This window comes from Cucumis melo, chromosome 1 (genome assembly GCF_025177605.1).
Source record: "Cucumis melo cultivar AY chromosome 1, USDA_Cmelo_AY_1.0, whole genome shotgun sequence".
Classification (NCBI taxonomy): domain Eukaryota; kingdom Viridiplantae; phylum Streptophyta; class Magnoliopsida; order Cucurbitales; family Cucurbitaceae; genus Cucumis; species Cucumis melo.
The window spans coordinates 29,116,467-29,131,386 of NC_066857.1; the positions used below are offsets into that span (position 1 = coordinate 29,116,467).

The following is a 14,920-nucleotide window of genomic DNA, read 5'->3' on the forward strand; positions in this document are numbered from 1 at the left end:
CTTCCAATATTAAAATAATAATTCTCCTTTGTTGATTGGACAAGAAGTTCCAATCATAAATATAAGAAAAAATAATGTCTTTTCTTCTTCTTTTTCTTTTTCTTGTTCTTCATCAATTAAAAAAAAATCATATGTTTTCTAAATTTTATGAATAATTAGAGTTAAAATATCTTGTTTGTTTACTTATAGGGCCCTTACGCCTTGAAATGTCTAATATTGGTCCTTTATTTTTAGTGAATTTTAAATTCAGTCCCCCTAGTTAAGTAGTTAGATTGTTATTTGCTTTTCTTTTTTCTTTTTATAAAAATTCTTACTATCTATTAACCGTATACTATAAAGTTATATACTAGAAAATGTAAATATGTTTTTAAACTTTGTAGCGGAAAATATAATATAATTGATTTGGTAATGTTAATGTTTTGTAATTATTTTTAATATTTTAATGAATTTCATATGTATTTTTTATTTTTTACATAATTGAATTATATTTAAACTAAAATGTTATATATATATAAAAAAAAAGAATAAATGATTATAAAACAAATTTCAGTTTTTGTTATTGTTATTGTTTTTTTTTTTTTCCGGAAGAGGAAAGGAGAATAGTTAAAAGATGAATTAAGAAGTGGAACCTTAACCGAACTATACTTTCACACTTTTTGATTACCATATTTAAAAAAAAAAAAAAAAGTAATCTTTTTGTTCCCTAAGAAATAAGCTCACACAAAAGTGGCGGTGAGACACGTTGGGTATAAAACAAACCAATGGCGTCACAAATTCCCTTATAATTTCAACAAACCAATCAAAACTCACTTTGAAGTTCGAGCTCCGAATTTGACGGCCGGCCATGCCGAATTCAAAGATTTCAATAATCCCTCTCCTCTTTTTCTTCTTCCTATTAGCCAATTCCGCTCCAGTTACACAACTCCCTGGTTTCTCCGGTCCTCTCCCTTCCAAGCACTACTCTGGGTGCGGGTTTTCAATTTCTAGTTATTTTTTCATGATTTTACTCTGTTTGTATAGACCTTTAGTCTCGAATTTCAATGTTATCGATTTCGATTTTAAAGGTATGTGGAAATCAATGAGAAGCACGGGAGGAATCTGTTCTATTACTTCGTTGAATCGGAGAGAAATCCGGTTGAAGATCCGGTGGTTCTTTGGCTTAATGGCGGCCCTGGATGCTCCAGTTTCGATGGATTCGTTTATGAACATGGTACACCTCTTCTTCTTCTTCTTCTTCTTCATCCATCTTCGCTTTTGAACGATCTCGATCTCGATCTCGAACTTTTGTTTTTGTTCGATGCATTTAAATCTGCGATTGTTTATGTTTCTTTAGTTTCATTCATCTTTCTTTTTCTTGATTTATTTTTAACGTGTGGACAAGATATTAGTTCTTGTTTGAAAATTTCGAAATATCCCACTAAAAGAAAATATATAAATTATTACATTTATTATTATTTTTTCAAGTTGGAGTAAGAGATTTGAATTCAGAAGACAATTTTAGTTTTTTAGTTCTTTTATTTGGTTCTGCCTTTAAATTTTTTTTAATGAAAACACAATCTTGATTTATTTGGGTTACTCGGGTTTTTTATTTGAATATTTTTGTCAATTTATTCTATTTTTTATTTAATTTATTAGTTCTTTTTCTGTTAATAACTAACACTAGTGGGTCACTTATTTTCAATAAAGTAATTTTTTATTTCTAATTTTAATTAAAAATTAAAAAAAAATATACTTTTTCTTATTTTTCATATTGTCGTAATTACTATTACCCCTATTCATAATTTAATACATTATTAAATAACATATTAAACAAACTTACTACATGGATTGAAATTGAACAGACTAAAATATATTTAAAAAAATTCTATTATTCATGAACATTTTTACTATAAACTTAGATACATATTCGTATTGTGTATTTTTTTCCTTGAAAGATGTTATTATTTAACCAATTTAAATAAAAAAGAATTAATTAGAAATGATTAAATTGAAGATCAAACTAAAATTTAATATTTAAAAGTATAAACTTTAAAACTGGATAGCAAAATGGTATTTAAACCATACAAGAATTTTTGTTGATAAATTTTAATAATATTTTGTTGGAAGGTCCTTATTATTTACTTTATTCCTTTTGGAAGGGGCTAAATGGTTAATGTCAACATTAAATGTAAAAGTGAAAATCCGAAAAGTATTATAAGATAAAATTCAAAATAAATTAAATCACAAATCCTCTGCTTCTTACTCTAATCAACATTAGCTTCAAGTAATTTAAAGATGATTTAAGTTAAAAAGATTATCTTAGACTACGATAATCATTTATTGTTTGAATAATATTATTTAAAATTTCACAATTAACTGTAATAAATATTATTTTAAAACTTTCTATTTACTATAGTAATTATACTATGTTACATTTATTATTTGTTAAATTTTTTATTATTTTTTTTTAAACTAAAATAGTATACACTCAAATAATAATATGACCAAAACTAAAATAATATAAATTAACCACAAACTATTGTAAACCAATTATAATTCACTTCTTATCTCAAACGAGTCAAGGAGGTTGGATTTCTTTATCCACGTGTTGAAAAAGAAAAACAAGAAAAAAAATCAATTAAAATTTTCAGAAAAAATTCAGATATTATGATTTTGACCAAAAGTATTGAAGTTAAAAAAATTTCTCACCGGGTAGTTTTCACCGATTCTTGATTAAAATTGGTTTATCTCATTAAAATTTCATCAAGTCTATAATCGGAAATGTATTTAAATTACTTTTCATAAAGTTTACTTACGATTATAAATTTGGACTCACGGTTATCATTACTGTTGGATATATAATTTGTCTTATTTATTATTTTTTTATTCTAGCGGTAACAAGTAATTATGGGTTTTACATAAATTTGAAACACAACCAAAATGAGCACTGATATCTCAATCAGATTATGTTGTTTGATTATAGAATTACAATCGATTTATTACTTTTACGAGTAAAAAGATGGTTAGACCTCTATTAATTGTATGGTCATTTTTAAGCAACAGTTTCTCTGTGATGTTTATTTTGTGAAGGGCCATTCAACTTTGAAGCAGCAAGCACCCCGGGCGGCCTTCCAACGCTTCATCGTAATCCATACAGCTGGTCGAAGGTATGATGAACAGTTTTTCTTTTTAATATTATTTTTTTTTTTTGTAAAAATTAAATAAAAATTGGAATTGTTTGTTTTTCTGTTACAGGTCTCCAACATCATATATTTGGATTCGCCTGCTGGAGTTGGGTTATCTTATTCAAAAAACAAATCTGATTATACTACCGGTGATGTGCAAACTGCTCTTGATTCACATAAATTTCTCCTTGAGGTAATTGGTTTTGTTAGTTGTTTTGAATCCGTTTATGATTTAGTTTTACGACTGTTGAAGCAAAATTTACTGATGTGCTTTGCTTTCTTCATTCATAATGGGCAGTGGTTCAAGCTGTTCCCTCAGTTCCTGCCTAACCCATTTTTCATTGCTGGAGAGTCATATGCAGGAGTATATGTGCCAACTCTTGCCACCCAAGTTGTTAAAGGTATTTCTTTGGTTGGTTTTACATACTTTCTTCTTCAAAATTAACTTGTGAGTCTCTTATTTTACAGGATTAGAGACTGGTGTAAAGCCCATTCTGAACTTCAAGGTTCATTTCTAAACTTGTCCAATCCTATCTATTTGCCCTTTGAATCTTGACCACTATTTCTTATTTTTGAACAATACAGGATCTAACAAAAAAATATAGACTATATTTCTTATTTTTGTTATGTTTAAGCTACTTGAACTGGATTATTGTTTTCAAGAACAAGTGTGCCAAACCTTTTCTCCTACCTCATATTTAACATGTTTAAGATATGATAGGAAAATGGATGGTGAACCAAATATGATAGGAAAATGAATGATGAACCAAACATATCCTTACGGTTTTTGTTCAATTAGCATCTTTGTTCATATGTTCTGAGCTAACTTAGCCTCCATGGTTTAAAAAGTTCCATTATGGTTTTGGTTTAAATTTCTGAAGCGTTCTTGTTGTTATCGTCGTAGTTTTCTTTATATGACACTTTTTTCCTTAGACTTGGGAGAGAAATGATGAGATACATTTAGTATAAGATATGTGTGGAGATTAAAAGAGCCGAACTAACTTTAAGAAGATCAAGCGGGAAAGTTTATCCACGACTAATTTTTATGAAGCCTACTCTCTGTTTGTTTCAAGTTCAGAATCCTATATTGTTCGATCACAACGCCTACTCATCATACCTCTCCGTCATGACTAGAGAACATTTCTTGTAAGAAAACTATCAAGATTTGGTAAAAATAGTGATATTTTAGGAAATTAATCAAACTACTTAAATTCAAATGACGTGACATTGTAGGGACTATACCAATAACTTAACCTATATTCTCTTTTATTGCATCTGAAAGTCACTTTTGGCTTTTTCAGGGTTACTTGGTTGGAAATGGAGTTGCAGATGATGTGTTTGATGGAAATGCCCTTGTTCCATTTGCCCATGGGATGGGCCTGATCTCTGATGAGCTGTTTCAGGTGAGTTGATTACTTAGTTTGAATTGTAGTTCATTCTTCGAATGGAATTACATCTTCAGACCAGTTATAAGTAAGTAACAAAATAATGTTTTCTTGAGGTTGATCAACTCTCTGATACAATTTGGAACAGAGAAATATTGAGGACTCATTCATTGTCTATTTTTAAAATATCACTTTGTTTTTTGTTCTTTTTTAATTGCGAAACGAAATAGGATTTTGTTCAACTTTAATACTAATTTGTTTTATACATTTCCTGTAATTTTAAGATGTCTGTAAATCTTTGCCAAATTTTCTAGAAGGTTTCCACAAACTAGAAAAATATATATATATTAGCAAACCATGCCCAGGAGAAAAGAACTATTTGAAAAAGGGGAGCTCTTGGGGCGCTTCCGTATGTTGCTCCTGAGAAGAAAGAAAACCTTGTTTAGGTTTCCCTTCAAAGCAAACTTCGAGAAACAAGGATTAAATAATGAGGTGTTTAACCTAAAACTAGAACCTAGGACATTGGATAGTATTTTAAAACATTCCGAGGCCTTATCATCTGAGTCGCTATTCGAGACTATAATTGATGATCCTCTGCTTATTCAATGTTGGTCATGCACCATGCTTGCAATCATATGTGATTTGACTTTCCAAACTTGACCCATATTCAGGCAGTTGAAGAAACATGCAAAGGAAACTACTATGAACCCAGTGATAATGCCTGTAAGGACAAGCTTGACAGAGTTGATGAGGTGATGAAGGCTGTTCTTGAAACTTAATTCATTTGTTAGAGTAAGCGAATTGGATGGTGATATTAAACTCACCTAAGAATTTGCCATTTATCTCAGTTGGTTGATGACCTAAACATATACAACATTTTGGAACCTTGCTACCATGCCCCGGAGAAGATAAGGAGTGTAAATATCGAGTTGCCAAGCAGCTTCCGATTGCTCGGTGAGACCAAGAGGCCACTTGCTGTGAGGAAAAGGATGTTTGGTCGAGCCTGGCCACTTAGAGCTCCTGTGAGAGCAGGCATTGTTCCAAGTTGGTCAAAACTTCTTGATAACCTCGAAGTTCCATGCACTGTAAGTTCAGTTCCTTGGTTTTTTTGGATTTTGATGGTACCTTGATCATGTTTCGACTCTTTATTCCTATAGTTTATGGTTTCTGTGCTTTGATTTGTAGACGATGGACATGAGAAGCCTTTGTTTTATTTGTTTAGTTTTTCACTTTTTTTAGACCTTCGTTTTAAATCTCAATAAAAATTTTAATTGAAAAGTTCAATTTTTAAAACTATTTGACTTTTTTTAAAAAAAAAAAAATAATAATGTAGCTATGATTGTAAATAACATTTTTGAAAGTAGATTAAAGGTGAGTGGATAAATAAGCATAATTTTATAAAACAAGAAACGTTATCAAGTGGCGCTAAATTTTCTACCTAAATGCTGTGAATTCAAGTTCAAATTGTCAACTTTCAAAATGGGAGGTCATTATCAAATATCACCCTAAGTGTCATCCTTTTCCGAGGCATATTGCCATTATTGCTTCTTACAGATTCTTCTAATCGTATAAAATGGTCAAACTGGGAGAAAATATTCCTCAGAATTCAACTACAATACTTTTTTACTGCATATAGGCTGCCAACTGCATAATGAGAAATGGTCAAAAACCATTCTTTGGGTGGCATTTGTTTGTGCCTGTCAAAATATCTTTCACTTTTCAATTTATTTTTGGTATTTCCATTACATTCATAGTTTGAGGCAGTGTTTGCTGGCTCAAATCATTAACCTCCAAATGCACCAATTAAATTTTTTGTTAGACGGTAAATTTATTACACTTGATGCCACCTAATATTGATGTCTTGTCTAAAGAACGATGAAGTTGCAACGGCATGGTTGAACAATGAAGCAGTGAGGAAAGCAATCCATGCTGACACAGTAAGTTTATCAGCACGCACAATATTTAGAAGCCGCCCCTTAATTCATATTCCGTAATTTGTGATGTTTATCCAATGGCAACAGAGTTTGGTGGGTACCTGGGATCTGTGCACTGATAAACTTGAATTTGACCATGATGCTGGGAGCATGATCCCATTCCACAGAAACCTTACCTTGAAAGGATATCGAGCTCTTATTTTCAGGTACCATTACGTACTTCATTTTATTGTTGGAAACATCAGGAGCATTCATTGTTAGGGTATTAATTTTGCGTTGTGCTGTTAACATTTTCATCAATATTTCTATATGTTCATAGGTTTGTCTTTGATGGAAAGGAGTAGATCGATATTGCCATTATATTGCAAATTTTATGCAAATATTAGACGAAATATGAAATTTATCAACAACTTATTCTTAGCTTGAACATAATATCAATAACAAAAATATTTAACTTATTTAAAAAGATGATAACTTTCTGTTAATTCTAATTAAGACTTTGACATTAGAATTCAAAACATTGCTTATTGTACATGATGTAACTACAAATTGCACAGAATAGTATAGTCAATAACAGAGCACTCTTAGTCTGAGGAGGAGAGGCAATCAAATGAAACCGGAATGTTTCCAACTATAAAACATATACAATTTTTTTCTCTGCCCCTGAAGTGATTTGTAGTGGTTTAGATCTTCTGAAACTGACTTCCATTATCATTTTTCTGGTAGTGGCGATCATGATATGTGTGTTCCATTCACTGGGAGCGAAGCATGGGTTCGATCACTTGGATACAAGGTCAACGACCCATGGAGGCCATGGATGTCGAACGAACAAGTTGCCGGGTACTATTGTCATTTCATTACCTTGTTTTTTGGTTTTTGCATCTTCATACTTCATCTTGTTGTTGACTGTCGAGTATGTTCACGTTTGTTAAACTAGATATACAAAATATGATAAGCATGTAAAAAGTTATGTACAATTGTGACTTTAATTTGTTAAAAGTAAAATGTCAATGGGAGAAATTAATGAGAGAACTAGTTTAGAAAGTGTACAGTGTCTTTTTAACAATATCTAGGATGAAAAAATTGGATCTTACAGATCAGTTGGTAATACAAATTTTATGCAACTATGCTTAGTTAGAAAAGTTAGTGTGAATAAATTTATGTAAGGTGTGTTATGCTAAGAATTATGTGTTTATGATTCAAGCTAATGTAGATATTTGCATTCCATGTAAAAATAATTAATGTTCAAAATACCAAGTGGCAATTTAGCCTCAAGATTAGGTCCGTATAGTTTGATAAAAACTCACATATTGTCCACACGGTTAGAGACTAACTGTGAGAGTTTTATCAAAGGTAGAAATTTAATTCCAATAATAAATCATAAGGATTAAATTCCAATTTTATCCCGGTCATAGGAATCAAATTTACCATTTAGCTAAGATGAACTACTTTTTGAATGACAGGTACTTACGAGGCTATGAAAACAATCTCATGTTTCTTACCATCAAGGCAAGTGATGATGTAACTTATCGTTAAGATAATATTTCTCTTTTTCAAATATTTGACAATAAATATATGGCATTGGTGTAGGGATCTGGACATACCGTACCTGAATATAAACCACGTGAAGCTTTAGATTTTTACCAACGATTTTTAGCTGGAGAATCAATTTGAAAAAGGGTAATGTTTGTTGTAATAGTACTCTACCATGTTAGAACTTGATAAATAAATCACAAGAACACTGTTAGTTCTTGTTGTCTGTCCTTTAGGCTATATGCATTATCCTATGAAACTGTGCCTTTCAAATACTGCCACATCTGTTTTTGGTGAAGGCCAAGGCTTGAAGCTATTTTAGGAGGGGAAGGAGTTTAGGTCAGATGACCATAGGCCTGTAGCAGGTCGGTTTAGTTTGGTTTATGGACAAAACCAGAGTTGAACTGCAAAAATTGAAGTAGGAAACGAACAAATTGAGTTGATCCATTCCTTTTTTTTTCTTTTTTCCTTTGGAAATCCTCTATCGGCTGAATCGGTTTGGTGCCATGTGGTTGGCTCGTCTCGCTTGCATATTTGTGTGTGTTTTTTAAACAACGATACAACACCCAGCGGACAACCACCACCATTCATTCACCAACATATATCGAACTCACTACTCAAGACCCCAATTAAAATTACTCAAATTCTTAAAATCGGTTTCATGTTCACTATTCTTTTTCTCATCGTTCGACCTTCCGCCACCATATGGTCGGTTAACCAAGTTTTGTGGTTTAGTTGGTTCAACAGCTTGATACAAAATCTAGGAGACAACTCAAGATAGATGCGGAGATAAGAGTCGAACTCGAGATTTGAATAGGAATCCTTCATCCAAGATGGTGAGAGTATTCTCATCTCGTCCAATATAAATCTTAGTTATAGCTTGCATTGTAGATGACCTAACTTTTCTTAAAATAATGATAATCATAAATACACAGTTGCCGCTCTACATGTTGAACTAAAAAATCTTATCTTCTCGCATTACCAACGCCATCTTTCAACCTAAATATATCAAATCCTTCTAATGCAAAAACTATTAACAAGTTCATAAATAAAAATGACACATTAAAATAAAAGATATATAAATATACACAAACTTCGATGAGGTTTCAAAAAAGTTTAATCCTTGTATGGTACAATTAGAATTTGAAAGTTTGTGTTTGTTTAATCCTCTTGTACTCATCAATTTGCTGAGCACAAATATGAATATTATAATTTGATTTAGATTTAAAGCTGAAATTTATATTTTATAGGCCTATTTTAAAATTATAAATGTGTTCCAGACCAATCATGAAACTTATCAATAACTTAGAAGTTTAATCATATAATTTTGGCTTAAAATTCTCTTTAATTCAAACTACACAAACAAGAGTATCAATTGGTTTTTTTATCTTTTTGAGAAAACAGTAACAATCATAACACCAAATTTATAAAATACCACTCTCCATTCCAAATTTCACTCTAGGAATATTATAATGAAAAATTTAAAAATAACTAAGAACATAATTAAATTAAAACAAGAAAAATAAAATCAAGACTTGATACATTAAGAATGAAATAATTTGAAAAATAAAATCAAGACTTGATACATTAAGAATGAAATAATTTGAAAAATAAAATCAAGACTTGATACATTAAGAATGAAATAATTTGAAAAATAAAATCAAGACTTGATACATTAAGAATGAAATAATTTGAAAAATTATTCAACATTAATAACATCAATCACTTTCTTTTCTTCAAAGCTTAGGGTATTTAAATAAACATTTTCTTAAAAAGAAAAAAAAAGATATTATATGAATAATTTGTGCCCTGGATCGTGATTTCCTCACTAACTATATTTAAATCACTTTGATTTAAAGATGGCTATTTCTAAATTCAACACTCCAGTTCCATGGGGACAATTTACAAAAGAAGTACCCTTAAATAGAAATAATTGATCTTCCAACTAATACCATGAAGTTCCCCCATCTAAATCCCAAATACTTAAGTTCCAAAGTTCTTCAACTCACCTCAGATATCACAACCAGTATAACACTAATTAAGACTTCAAAACATAACTTCAAGGTGTATACATATGTCAAATGTTCAATTACAAAATCATAAACATACTCAGACAACATATCTGTAAGTTACATATCTTCCTGCAGTTTCACTTGGTCTGATGATCTTCACAACTTGGCCACGCTTTAGCCCATAATATCGTGCAACTGGGTCCGTCACTTGTATGCGTGGTAGCTAACACCAAATATGCAAAATCATCTAAGTATCTCTTTCATATTGCAACAGAAATGCAAACACATATAGACACTAACGTAGACAAGAGGAGACTGGCCTGACATATGCCTCTAGATTGCATTGTGATTAGTGAAGTAATAATATGATGATATCTAATGATTCATGCCCCTTTCATTGTTAACCAAGATCCCAATGTGTGACAAAGGAAAATCATCCTAGGGACTGGCTTTGTTGAGGTCATGAAAGTCAACGCACATGACTCTACCATCATTTTACAGAACAACATATATATGTGTATATATATGTTATATTTTCGTAAGAAATATCCAACATAGATCTTAAGATAAGTTCACATAAATGTTATATTTTCTTAAGAATTAATGCCAACCTGTGTTTCTTTCACGGTATATCTCTCAAGTAGTGTCTTTTTCTCTTCATTGGTAAGTAACTGGTGCTCAGGAACAAGGACGTGATCTTTGATATTAACTAGCAATTCTGCTTCCTGCATCAACAGATGAAGATAAGAAAAAGAATAAAAATTAAATATTTCAAGTGAACTAAGAAAAGAGCAAGAATATTATAGAAACCAAGCCCTACCTTAACCCTTTAATTGTTCTTCAACCAGAGAATCCAAGAAACCCCCCGTATTTTTCATTCTCATTTAGTCATTTTGCATAACAAGGAATAACCAAACTAAGCATAAGATGATTTCCAGTTTCCAGAGTAAGAAGGTTTCCTTTGATTCTCCTCAAATTAGTGGTGCACGAAAAAAATCTAATTTACTTCTCTAACTTGTGGTTCGGTTTTTCTCAAACTTAAATCATAAAAATACTCCACAAAATATTTTCACCTGGAAAACTTCCAAGTGGAATGATTTGGAAGTTGCTTCACTCATACAGGCACGGGCAAAAGGGGTCAAATTCTGCTGAACGACCAATATTGCTCTAAAAACATTCTCTGATTTCATTCGGGTGGTATATGTTTTCAACGGCTTGATGCCAACCTTTGCCTCTTCTGGAAAAAAAACATATATCTATACAGGAAAAATCAATATCACTACAAGAGGATGTAAACAAATAAGAGAATCATTGAGAAACTTGTAGTTCTTGTAACTTTAACTTTAATAACTATGAGAAATACTATTTAAAATATTCCCCTTTCTGAGACAATACCTGATCACTGCTATCATTTCTCTTGGATTTATTAATAACAATGTCTTCTCTTTTCATGTTTTCACCATATTTTTGCTTAAATTGCTCCCTTGTCATGTCAATCTCAAAGTCTCCAACAAAATAGCCTCGGTCTCTTAGCATTTGAAACACGGTTTTTCGAATTCTGAAAAGCCTGGTGATTTCCTCTTCTGATAGCACCATCTTGTTCCAGGCTAATTCATTGTCAAACAATTCAATTCTCATTCACTAAATAGGTACACAAGGAATATATAATGCACATTGTAAATGAATAAGAGTAAGTTAATGTAACATCAATCTGAATAGCTATATTACATACAGGAAATCTCAAAACCAATATAAGACACAACATACAGAACACACCACAGATATAATAAAACAATCATTTTCAGAAATTCAAAACAAGTTGGAGTCGCTAACATGATGGACACAACAGCAATATATACTATGAATATGGAGACACCAATTTAAAGAAAAAAAATAAAATCCTGCTGGAAAAGCACAGACCTGCAAGGCTGCAACAACAGTTTTCAAACATGTGTACATAACATATAAATATCCTTCTTTTACTATTGTTATCGTTTTAAACAACTATAGGTGTTTGGATCAACGAATGTACACTTCAACCTGCCATACAAGTCAACAGCTTGGCCATGGTGATTTTGCATAAAACAAAAGTAAAAGAAATTTTAATATCCTTAGTTGACCTTCCTGATTTGAACTTTATCCTTCTTTTTCTATGTTCATGAGTGTTCAGGTCAAGTCGTGCACACTTAGACTATTCTAATAGGTAAGCATCCTGACCCTGTTAGATTTGGTTGTCAAGAACACTCATTAAATCTCGGGGTGGGTGACTATTATGGCTTGAACTCTAGCAATACACTTCTATAGGAATAAGTAAACAAGAAAACGATCTCATTAATAAGAGGGAGATACATAAAAAGGGAAATGAGATAACCCCTACAAGCCACCCTACAAGCCAAGGGGGGATACAAAAAGAACTCCTAATTGACAAAAAAATTGAGATAAACCATAATTAGAAAAGCTAAAGATTGTAACTACCAACCAACACCAAGTAGACAACCATCTTTTTCCCAGTATACAACAAGAGTACAGCCATTTCCTAGAAAAGTCCTATTTCTTTTGCACAAAATTCTCTACAGAAGAGCCACCGTCTAATTATACCACGAAATTCTTAGAGGGTTCCATAAATCAGCTGATAGAAAGCATCTGTCTGAAGTAAGAACAAATCTTGGAGACACCCAGATTAAGTAAAATATTTAAGAGCGATTGAATCAAAATGAAGCAGCAAACGTAAATTTCATTCATCTATGAAATCTGTTTCTTATCAAAGATAAATAAATAAATGAAGCAGCAAACAGTCATAGGAAAAAAAAGTGCAGCCTTTCTTCCAAGTCCTTTCTACACAAAACACACTAGCTGGGAATCAACGGAACAGAGGTCATTCGTTTATGCAGTCTCCAACATGCCTTCGCCTACCTCTAGGCCCTTTACTAAAATAAAAAGGTATTCTTTTAATCACTTAACCAACATTTTTGACACATAAACTATTTTCACCAAAGAAAACATAACTTCCACAGTGTCGACGGTCACCTATTTGGGATTAAATATCAGACAGGTTTCCTTGACACCAAAAGTTCTCCCGGGTGAAATTGGTTGAGCTAGATATAAGCTGGTCCAGAAACTTACATATAATTTTTTTCTTTTTTTAAAAAAGGAAATTTTCATTTGTGGAGATGAAGGCCTTGAGGATTATGGAAGTATAAAACTTCTAGCTATACCACTACCACCACCTGAGTAATTGGTAGAAAGTAAATGGTAAATTGTAATTAACTAAAAAAAAGTTCAAAAGCACCGATTGGTTCATTATTTGACGATGGGCATTGCTCCTTTCTTTCATTAGACAAGTTCAAAATGGAGTTTCTCGAAGTATAGAGAGAAAAAAAAAAAAAAAAAAAAAAAAAAAAAAAAAAAAAAAGACATAGATGAGGATTGAGAGAATCACCAGTAACAACAAGAAATCAGTGAAACCCACTCAGTAGAACACGGCGGCAGCACTGAGCTGTTAGGAGCCGGCGTGAAGAAGAAGATGGCGGAACGAGAAATTAGGGCTTAGTCTGATTTTATTAGACATTGTTGGCGATGGCGGCGGATAAGAGAAAACATGAAATCCATTTAAATTTGGTCTTTTAATTAAATTGGTTAAAATATCCTTTTAGTCGTTTTTTCAATTTTACTTCTTACATTTCTCAATCCCCTAATTTTCGTATTGTGTTTTTGATAAATTTCAAATTTTAAAATTATTTTCGAACATCAGTTTATTGTTATTTTTTAGAAATTCTTTTTATTGTATATTCACTATAAATTTTGTAAAAGTATTTATATATGAAATTCTAATTTTAATTCCGATGGAAAGTACACTAACTAAAATTCGGATTATTTTAGAAAATATAGTGATTTTTAAAATTATTGATAAAAATAGGGTGAGTTGAAAATAAATTATAAAAGTAGTGCGGTAAGGCAAACTATTGTAAAAAATATAGTAAAATTTGAATTTTCGAAGTACACAACTTCAATATAAATCGTGTACCCGGTACACGACTTCTACGTCAGCTTGGACTTTTTGACCGTCCAACGTGGACGGATGGTAAAGAAGTTGTGTACCGGTACATGACTTCTTTACCGGTTTTAATTTTTTTTTTTTTATTATTATTATTATTATTATTATTATTATTATTATTATTATTTTGTTGTTGTTTATCTCATTCTATAATGAGAAGTTTATATATGAAATTTACATGCAAATTGCATGCAAATTATTTCATATAATCTCAACACCTAATTAATCAATTAATTCTTTAATGGAATTAGTGACTTCTAATTCACAATAGGCTGCCACATTACCCACTAATTTTTAGTTAATTAAGTAATTAGTCAAAAGGGCATTTTGGTCATTTAACCAATTAAGTCAAAGTCAAACTTTGACTTTTCTTAGTCAAAAGTCAACTTTTTGACTTTTTGCTATTTTACCATTTTTGACTAATTTTAACCTCCTGAGTATGAATCCGTATTCATTTTTTCTAAAATTCAAATCATATTTGAATATAAATCCGGTCAAAGTTCAAAGTTAAAAATCAACATGTTGACTTTTACAACTTTGACCGTTTCAAAACTTTTCAAGCTTTTAAATATGAATCTATATTCATATTTATTTAAATCATATTTAAACACAAAGCTTAAAGTTTATATCTACCAACTTATATCTTATATATTTGTCGATTTCTCTTTCTTTTCTTAATTCAAACAATTCGAGTTACTTCAACATATTGTTCTTAGTTGGATCCATATGAGCTAGTAGGGGAACCTAATGGACCTATAGATCATGGGCTCCAACGATTCGAGATTAATTGGCTAAACTCTTTTAGACCAAACTTAATCAACATTCGTTAACTAAAGAG

The 14,920-nt window shown here is 31.2% G+C and overlaps 2 protein-coding genes across 4 annotated transcripts; one reads left to right on the forward strand and one right to left on the reverse strand.

Moving 5' to 3' along the window:
- Positions 1 to 658: 658 nt before the first annotated feature.
- On the forward strand, positions 659 to 8,463 carry LOC103492577 (serine carboxypeptidase-like 20). Of its 2 annotated transcripts, none has more exons than XM_051079684.1 (14): positions 659 to 966; positions 1,065 to 1,210; positions 3,070 to 3,146; positions 3,235 to 3,357; positions 3,463 to 3,565; positions 3,633 to 3,670; positions 4,466 to 4,567; positions 5,221 to 5,301; positions 5,398 to 5,634; positions 6,421 to 6,486; positions 6,571 to 6,689; positions 7,210 to 7,323; positions 7,947 to 7,996; positions 8,074 to 8,463. In XM_051079684.1, exons 1-14 carry the CDS (start codon positions 845 to 847, stop codon positions 8,094 to 8,096), a joined length of 1,401 nt encoding a protein of 466 aa, XP_050935641.1. In that variant the 5' UTR covers positions 659 to 844; the 3' UTR covers positions 8,097 to 8,463. The 2 variants fall into 2 exon arrangements, with proteins under 2 accessions (XP_050935641.1, XP_008451218.1); XM_008452996.3 differs by having other exon boundaries at positions 707 to 966; positions 7,947 to 7,992.
- Positions 8,464 to 9,863: 1,400 nt separating this feature from the next.
- LOC103492579 (DNA-directed RNA polymerases II and IV subunit 5A) lies at positions 9,864 to 13,745 on the reverse strand. Of its 2 annotated transcripts, none has more exons than XM_008452997.3 (5): positions 13,468 to 13,745; positions 11,424 to 11,635; positions 11,102 to 11,284; positions 10,640 to 10,753; positions 9,864 to 10,251 (listed from the first exon to the last, which is right to left on the reverse strand). In XM_008452997.3, exons 2-5 carry the CDS (start codon positions 11,622 to 11,624, stop codon positions 10,126 to 10,128), a joined length of 624 nt encoding a protein of 207 aa, XP_008451219.1. In that variant the 5' UTR covers positions 11,625 to 11,635; positions 13,468 to 13,745; the 3' UTR covers positions 9,864 to 10,125. The 2 variants fall into 2 exon arrangements, with proteins under 2 accessions (XP_008451219.1, XP_050935665.1); XM_051079708.1 differs by lacking the exon at positions 13,468 to 13,745 and adding an exon at positions 13,056 to 13,421.
- Positions 13,746 to 14,920: the final 1,175 nt, after the last annotated feature.

What these genes read in the sequence shown, in the direction of transcription:
- LOC103492577 (XM_008452996.3), top strand. Translation starts at nt 845, where the DNA reads ATGCCGAATTCAAAGATTTCAATAATCCCTCTCCTCTTTTTCTTCTTC. An exon ending in CCTTCCAAGCACTACTCTGG is followed by an intron (nt 967 to 1,064) that starts GTGCGGGTTTTC and finishes TCGATTTTAAAG; the next exon opens with GTATGTGGAAATCAATGAGA. An exon ending in TCTCTGATGAGCTGTTTCAG is followed by an intron (nt 4,568 to 5,220) that starts GTGAGTTGATTA and finishes ACCCATATTCAG; the next exon opens with GCAGTTGAAGAAACATGCAA.
- LOC103492579 (XM_008452997.3), bottom strand. Translation starts at nt 11,624, where the DNA reads ATGGTGCTATCAGAAGAGGAAATCACCAGGCTTTTCAGAATTCGAAAA. An exon ending in GAAATGATAGCAGTGATCAG is followed by an intron (nt 11,285 to 11,423) that starts GTATTGTCTCAG and finishes TTTCCTGTATAG; the next exon opens with ATATATGTTTTTTTTCCAGA. An exon ending in TCCACTTGGAAGTTTTCCAG is followed by an intron (nt 10,754 to 11,101) that starts GTGAAAATATTT and finishes CTGTTGATGCAG; the next exon opens with GAAGCAGAATTGCTAGTTAA.